The sequence below is a fragment of the Triticum aestivum genome, chromosome 1A (genome assembly GCF_018294505.1).
Source record: "Triticum aestivum cultivar Chinese Spring chromosome 1A, IWGSC CS RefSeq v2.1, whole genome shotgun sequence".
NCBI lineage: Eukaryota > Viridiplantae > Streptophyta > Magnoliopsida > Poales > Poaceae > Triticum > Triticum aestivum.
This window is the reverse complement of record NC_057794.1, coordinates 556,208,663-556,217,018: the sequence shown is the minus strand read 5'-3', so window position 1 is coordinate 556,217,018 and position 8,356 is coordinate 556,208,663. Positions and strand designations below refer to the sequence as shown.

The window sequence follows — 8,356 nt, the reverse complement described above, 5'->3', positions numbered from 1 at the left end:
GGTGTCATCAACCAGCTAAAAATAATACCTAAGGCAGTTTTATGGGGAAATTTTGGTAGGGAGGAAAGTGGAGTTGCTCTGGTGACCTGGGACAAGGTCAGTAAACCAAAATTGCATGGAGGATTGGGCATTTTACACATTGTTGAACAACAAAGCATTGCTCATGAAAAATCTGCAGAAATTCTACAATGGAGAGGATCTTCCCTGGGTGAAGCTTATCTAGGAAGTGCACTACTCCTCTGTCCCACTGGACAAAAAGGTTGGATCATTTTGGTGGAAAACACGTCTCAGCTTGCTCCAAACCTTCAAACAAGCCTGCAAATGTGTGGTCGATTCTGGTAGTACCATCCAGTTCTGGACTGATACTTGGACTGATGAGCCACTGCAACAAAAGCTCCCTGAACTTCACTCCTTTTCTAAAGATGAGGTCATTTCAATTAAGGACTTTGCTGAACACTCGGACTGGGTTGAGCACTTCCATCTGGCTCTTTCAAACCAAGCACATGAGCAATTTCTACAACTCCATGACATTATTCCTGTTTTGACACCTTCAGAGAAAGACAAGTGGCAGTGCCTTGGACAACCTCAGAATTACTCTTCAATGAAAATGTACAAGCATTTGTTGGGGAACCAAGAGGGGCACACTTTATTCAATCATATTTGGAGTACTTCTGCAGACTAAAGCATAATTATTTTTTCTGGTTAGTAGCCCATGACAGAGTTAGCACAAGATCCTTGATTCGAAGAGGGATGCAGTTGGATGATCCCTTCTGTCCAAATTGTAACCAAGAGGCTGAAGAAACACTCATGCACCTACTCTGGGATTGCAACTTTGCAAAGAAATATGAGATCTCAAGAAATATTGGGCCACTTTGATCCCTGTAAAAAAGAGAGGCACCTCTTTTTTTGAAGACACCTTGTTTTCCAAGGCCGAGCTGCCGCCTCATTATTGCATGGAGATAACCATGTTGGGATGCTGGAGTATTTGGATTCAGAGGAATGGTCAAGTATTTAGAAACATTCAACCAATTGTCCAAATTGGAGATTCACTCTAAAGGAAGGAAGATCTAAAGCGACTCACGATCAAGTTGAAGGATAAATATTCAGAAGAATTTCAGCAGTGGTTTACTAAAAAAATTAGTGCCATGATGAACATGTTCCCCAAAACTGGACTTGGCCAAGTCCTAGAACTGTTCTCTCTATGTCTCTTTTGTTAGTTTTATTCTCTTTTCACCTCCCCTTTTTGTAACATACCGGTGAACAATTGTTCTACGGTGTGCGGTTTCAAAAAAAAGAAAGAACGAGAATGGTGTCGACAGCGACGAGCATGAGATGTAGTATGTGGGTGTGTTTGCACGGGTGGAGTGGTGGAAGCAGGATCGATGTGCCAGCGGCAGCGTTGTTGCTAAAGCATGACACCGCAAGAGCTATATTTTTTTTTAACTAAATGAGGTAATTCTAAGACTTACCATTGTTTTCGAGAAAACTTCAGAGCATGTACCTAGCGTAGATGTAGGACAAAGTTCCCACCGGCGCTAACTCCTTGCACTATATTCACCCCATAGGATTATTGTTACTGAATACCGATAGAAGGAATTTCCACTTAGAAATATCTACTCCTACCTTTTATCTGTATGAGAACAGTCACTACACATCATTGTTGGTATTTTGTTGCACTGATAGAATGGCCTTCTTTTTTTATATGTGAACTTCAGTGTCTAATATCATACAGAGTTGGTAATGTGGGGACAGAGATGGTCTGCGGTGAATATCAAGAGATTCAGGCAAAACTAGGGCGGTAGAGAAGAGGATGGCAACACATGGCATGGTTAGCGACGTGGGCGAAAATTGGCGTTGATATCCCTCGTGCAAGAGCACACTTTTGGACTCCACAAGTGTGTAAAAAGAGAGCATTCCATGCACAAATTAGGACTATATAACAAACTACATGTACACAATTTCATCTTATTTTATACAGTTTTCAGGAGGTCACGTTTTTGCATCTTTTTTACAAGCGAACATGGTATGGAAATGATGTAATGTATATCTATAAATCTGTCTATGCTTTCTAGGGACTTGGAAGTGTATTTGCAGGCACGACTAGTTGAAGATTTTAGTTTCCTGGTAGCACAGCGTCTTCACCAACGCCTCTTCTACTCTGCACCTCATCGTGACAATCCACGTGAATCACGTCTTTCCTTGGTAATACTTGTTCACCAGTCTCTCTGAGTACTCTCCAAACGTAAGCGCTCCGTTTGGTGGAATCAACTGACAAGTTTACAGAAAACTGACATTAGTAGAACCAAAAAGGAGCGGACCAGCACCAAATGCAGGTTTATGTTCATTGCAAAAAAGAAGAGACGAAGTGAGGCAAGATTTTGATGGATAAATGACAAACCTCTTGGTGGTAAGGAATTTCACTTGGAAAGTTAAGTGTCTCATTCCTGCAAAAATAATTATAAAAAAATGATTATTCTTTTAGTACATGTAAGCAGATGTTTAACAAACCCATAATAATCACCCAGTTCTTCCGGATCAATTAATACCGTACAAAATCTGATTCTGCTGGGTTTAGCTTAACTGGTCCAACTTGAAAACAGAAGTGCATTCACTATGGAGTGTAGATTCTAGTGTTTGCGCAGCACAGCGTACTGACTATTACTTTTAACGCAGAGGAACAAACACAGATAACATAGTCGATCAAATGGAAGCAAAACTACACTGTCCTCACAATTTTGAGTAGAAAGTTTGCACGTACCAATCTGGTTGCATGAACATTGCAAAAGTAGAGCGCTCAACATTTGAAGCATTCACACCGCTGGGTGCCTGAAAGTAGCAGCATCAGTATGAGAAGTTACAACCGTGGGAAATTTGGGACACTAATTACCTTGTACACTACAAAACTAGGTCAACTGTTAAGCTCTTTGACATAATACCTGTACACAGTGTGGAGTTGCACATAGACGACCTCTTGATAGTATTTCAGTAGTTTCCCCAATTTGGTAAGCTAATTCATCCTCCCCAAATGTAACCTACAATATATCCAACCAAAAGGCAAATAAACGCAGAGCTGTGAGGACAATTTTAACGTAGTTATTTAACCAACAGGTGTCAACACAGATTCTATGCAAAAATCTAACCAGCGAGGAACACAGCCGGTCCTAGTGTCTATTTCCCTGTGCAGGAAGCACAGGTATACCTTTTTTCTATAGATGTAATAATGTAAAGATGACTCTGCATAATTTACATTACATAGCTTATTATCTATATTTGACGAGAAAGCTACTGGAATTTGCAGGAACTTACCTTAACAACTCGGTCATCACGAGTCCGGATGTACAGCCCAGCTGCACTATCAGGACAGGGGACCTCCACTGAAGTTTTCATAAACAGGCCACATGTAAGACCTGCATGAACAGACGAACTATTAGCTACAAAAAAAACTTCTTCAAGACAAAACCATAGCAAATGTTACAGCAACATGTACATGAAAAGAAATCCAGATAAGATGCGCATTACCAGTCAAAGACCCATGGTCAGTATGCCATCCACACCACGATGAAACAGAATCACCATCTTCTTTTTGTGTGCTGTCATATGGAGTAAGTTAATATCAATTTGTTACAACTAAAAACTGGAAAGGTTGGTTGAATGATCAAGAAAGAATTTAAGATTTGATCCAAGTGTAATATGCCTTTGCACAAGTGATAGTATAGTTTGCTAACGCTATTATTCTTGATGGACTGTTTAGAGGAAGTGCAGAACCACCAAACCACAATAAACCATTCTAAATACTCTAAAAACTCCAACATAACTGAAGGTTACAAGGGTATTCACTATCTAGAGCAAATTAATTCTTTATATATGTATCTTTCATGAGTCATGTCATATGCTGGATGTACCTGAATTGTCTGGGGAAATAATACAGGAGACGCCCCTTGTGACACCTTGAACGGGAAATTGTCTGCTCAAGACTTTCACCATCATATGGTCCCACTCCGTGCTGCATTACTGCAAAACAGACAGATGTTGATCCATTTGACTAACTGGTAAACCAAACTTCAAAAGAAAGCACAATTAGAAGGCCGAGAATTAATATGGAGGTCATTATTTCCAAAAGACACTTACGGGTACCATATCCATGATTCATATTTCCTATACCAATATTTTTCCTTCTGTATATTATAGTACAATGTGGTAGTTCATTAGATGCTCAAATTATTGCTCCGGTGTTGAAATAGTAGAACAATCAAGTTATCTCGGAAAAAATAACAGTTTAGCCAATAAAACTAGTGGAGATCTTACAAAGACAAATGGATGTTGTTTGTCCATTAAAAGCTTAAGAAAGTTACAAGTATCCCTCTAGAGTTATGTAGACACATTATTGCGTTGAAAAAATTTCATTACTGGCAATTCATAACAGAGTTTGCAACTGCTATTCAAATTCATAATACATTCTAAAAAGTTGGGTATTCAGCTGGCCATTTCCTCCACAATTGTACACTGTTCATAGAATATTCTAGAACCAATATATGCATCGCGAGAAACAAATTTACTGTGTGGCAAATCTCCAGAGAACCATACTGAGTTACAGTACTATTTACACAGTACATACCGTAGAGATCACAATGACGAGCCAACATCAAGCCAACTTCCAACATTAGCTTTCCAAGAGCTTTAAATGCTGTAAATGAAAGAATGCGAGGGCAACTTTTAATGCACTGTGAATAAATAGTCATGAACTATTGCAGGAAGCTTTTCAACACCAGGACAGTCAGTCAAGTCATACCTATTTCAAGCTCAGGCAGATGATCAGCTGGCCAGATATTTGGTCGGCAGTACGATGGATACCTGTAGATTAAAGAAACATTAGATATCATGAAAAGGTAAACATAAGGCATAATATTGCAGCTCAAGAAGCATTTAGCAATATTAATATAAAAAATATAGAAGGGATTTATTTTTCTTTTCCTTGAGGAATTATTCAGAATAAGTAGCTAACACATCACACGATATTGAGTGATAGAAGACAATAACCGGCATTCAGATTTAATATGGACAGAGATCTCATCAAATATATTAGACTTGGGGCAATCTCATAGAACTAAATATTATCAGTAAACCAAGATGATATATTTTTATGTTAGAAGTATTATACCTAGTTACAAAGACATCGACTTGGGACAATCTCATAGACTAAATATTATCAGAACTGAGATGATATGTTTTTATGTTAGAAATATCATACCTACTTACAAGGACATCATCAGCAGTAGGGACATCCAAAATTGGGTTGGCATAGTAGGAGCCTTTGAATGTGTCTGCATGGATGATGAGAAATTACCTATGCGTTAAAATTATGCCAAGATATACAAGTTCTTCAAAAAAAAAAACTCTTTTGCGTTCACTATAATAGTGTTGCAATCGATTTAATTTCATTAATGCAATAGCTAAGTTCATTTTGCTGACATTACACTAAGAATGCAAAGTGCAAACTTCACAATCTTGGAGGTGCAGAGTGAAGTTGGGAATGAAGTTCAACAATACCCAAGGTCTTGATTCACATTCCAATTATCATTCAGAAACTGACAGGAGAATGCATAATTACTTAATTATTACAAGGGGGAATGTTTACCGAGTTTCCCAGATTCAAGTTTCTCTTTCCCATGGCTCCAGCCGAAATTATACCTGTGCAGTAGCCACAATAATACATAAATCATTTTAAGCTAGTGATCTATGCACAAGCATGATTTATCAATACTCACAGTGTGCTCACTGCTCACTGAGAAGTATCGAACTTGACATGAACGGAAGCACATATTGTATATCAACCAAAACTAGGATCTCTTAAGTCTGAAGTGCAGCAGTCATAACCGAATTCTTGATGGCAAAACCACATAACTGGTTACTGGTTACTACCTGCTGTCCGGGTCCTCAAGTCCTTTCTTCACATCTTCAGGAAGGTTTGCAACTCTGACAGACAGCAAATAAGAGACAGATGTCAGATACATTTCGCATTTGGGCACTGAACTGAACCCAGCACTGAAACGAGGGGCGAGAGACACGTATACATACTTCGGCGCCAAGTGCAGGAGCGTTCTCCTTAGAGCTGGGAAATCCGGCACCTGAACGCGCAAAAAGCAAAAAGGCACGCTTAAAATTCAGTTTGGCTGAAGGAATGAACCCCATGGCTTGGCTCTGTCCGAATCGCCGTACGCAATCTCAAGGGACGGATACTCACGCCGGAAATGGAGATGATGCCGAGCCCGTCGGGGCCGAGCCCCTCCTCGATCTTGCCGCTCAGGTCCCTGCCCCGCTCCTGCAGCCCCCGCCGCCGCCCGAATCGACGGCGTCAGTCAGTCTGTCAGAACCAGAGGAAGGACGAAACCAGCCGCCGCCGCGCGAGGCGAGGCGAGGGGAAGGGGGGGACGCGCACCTTGAGGTTGGCGAAGGGGATGGAGACCGTGCGGACGGACGGCGGCATGGCGGCGGCGCGGCAGCGGACACGGCGGGGCAGGGGGGGGGGGGGGGGGGGGTCTCGGTCTCGGTCCCGGACGGCTGGTGCCCAAGTGGATCGCGCCCCCACGGCACTGCCCGCCTCCATCTATATCCAGCCTCCTCGCTGGCGCACGCGCCGGTCGCTGTCCCCCCGACCCGACTGACGGAGGGTGGCGTGCTGTTGCGCGGTGGTTTGGTCGTTGGCTGCGGAGCGGCGAGAAGGAATTAAGTAATTGGGGGCCGTGGCACGCTGCCCGCTCCCCGGCACGCCACCCCAGCGTTTGTGCCGTGTGCGTCGCCTCCGCCCGCCGGCCGGCCGCCGCCTTTGTTATCTGCCGTTGCCACCTAATTTGACCTCACCACCGTGAAACTGAATCTTGTTTTCCCTTTCTGAAAAAAAGGCCAAATAGCAAAACCACTCCTTACAACATCATCCTTACATAAATAGAAAAAAATTGAACATAGGTCCTTGAGAAAAATGACGCCATCCACTTCCTAAACTCGATCCCGCATCTCGACCTGTGTTGAGCAGAGCCACGAGACGCCGGTGACAACGATGCCGCCAAGATAAGAATGTGGCGAAGAGGGCCGGGCGACCACCCCGGGTCCGGCCAGACAGATCGGAGGAGGCCTAACCTCATTAGCTTCCCAATGAAGCCAAAGCTAGCCGAACTTCGCACCTGAGTCGCGGGTGAGAGAAATAACTGGAGGACTAAGACACGAAGTGTTTTCCACTCGAAAGTTGGCTTTGAAAGTTACCTGCGAAAATAAAGACAGATCCAGATCCGCCGCTTCAGACGAGTAGTGACCAAACGACCCCACCCTTCCCTTCGCGGCAATCGAAGTAGACCAAGAGTAGGAGAAACACCACGAGTCATCACTTTTTCCGCAAGAGAGAAAAGGAGTTTTGGGGCACAACACATCTGGTTAGTACTTGACTATCAGTACATTATTGTTTTTTAGAACTACACAATTAGTACATGATCATCAAGACATATTGTTGGTTTACTCCTATCAACTCATTCATTTTTGTGGTAATGTGTGTAGTACGGAGTACTTAGCATTATTCTCGGGTGTTTGCAAGATATTGGCCACACACTCATCTCTTTTAGTTTGTTAGGCACGCGGGTTATTTCTTTATCATAAATTGGAGAAACAATGTATTACTTCTTCTGTAAAGAAATATAGGAGCGTTTATCACTACTTTGGGGACTCTTATATTTCTTTATAGAGGGAGTACTTGCCATATGAAGTATATAATTAGAACTTCTTTTGAATGTAAATTTAATAGTATATATCTTATTGACCAAATTGATGACGTATGAATATAGGTGTGCCTTGTAAATTAAAAGGGAGGTAGTAGTTAGTAAATTGGTGTGTGTATTATCGTACATCTACCTCTTCTCCTCTGTTGAAACCAGCCGATAGGTCTTGCGCATTGGCACATCGTGTGACATTCGTTAAAGTGTTATTCTAATTCGGCAATGGGCTAATTTTGTTTTCACACATGTGTCTAGAGGAGCCAACATTTGTTGATATTCATTTTGGAATTTTTTTTCTTGAGATCCTTTCTAAGTGTAGTTCATTGATTTACTTAAGAGGTTTTTGTTTTTGATGTTGGTTTACTTAGAGTTCAAACTCAAGACTCGAGGGCCAAGTGGATGGCACCCACCTCAATCTATCTCCTTAGTGGTCGTTGTCTTCCCATACGGAATGACGAACGATAGGAGGATTGTGGTGATGTGTGGTTGTAGTGGTTTTTGGAGGAAATATGCCCTAGATGCAATAATAAAGTTATTATTTATTTTCTCATATCATGATAAATGTTTATTATTCATGCTAGAATTGTATTAACCGG

At 41.8% G+C, this 8,356-nt stretch overlaps 1 protein-coding gene across 1 annotated transcript; it reads right to left on the bottom strand.

Moving 5' to 3' along the window:
• Window positions 1–1,918: 1,918 nt before the first annotated feature.
• Window positions 1,919–6,855, bottom strand: LOC123067301 (uncharacterized). Its single transcript, XM_044490160.1, has 15 exons — window positions 6,437–6,855; window positions 6,242–6,319; window positions 6,076–6,125; window positions 5,920–5,973; window positions 5,636–5,688; window positions 5,249–5,321; window positions 4,790–4,851; window positions 4,616–4,684; window positions 3,903–4,011; window positions 3,520–3,590; window positions 3,307–3,407; window positions 2,937–3,032; window positions 2,759–2,826; window positions 2,399–2,444; window positions 1,919–2,268 (listed from the first exon to the last, which is right to left on the bottom strand). Exons 1-15 carry the CDS (start codon window positions 6,602–6,604, stop codon window positions 2,188–2,190), a joined length of 1,179 nt encoding a protein of 392 aa, XP_044346095.1. The 5' UTR covers window positions 6,605–6,855; the 3' UTR covers window positions 1,919–2,187.
• Between the last annotated feature and the right edge of the window lie 1,501 nt (window positions 6,856–8,356).

Coding starts and splice junctions, on each gene's coding strand:
- LOC123067301 (XM_044490160.1), bottom strand. CDS start 6,604: ATGGAGGCGGGCAGTGCCGTGGGGGCGCGATCCACTTGGGCACCAGCC. Junction 3,033..3,306: donor GTGATGACCGAGTTGTTAAG/GTAAGTTCCTGC, acceptor GATATATTGTAG/GTTACATTTGGGGAGGATGA. Junction 2,269..2,398: donor AAATTCCTTACCACCAAGAG/GTTTGTCATTTA, acceptor TAAACTTGTCAG/TTGATTCCACCAAACGGAGC.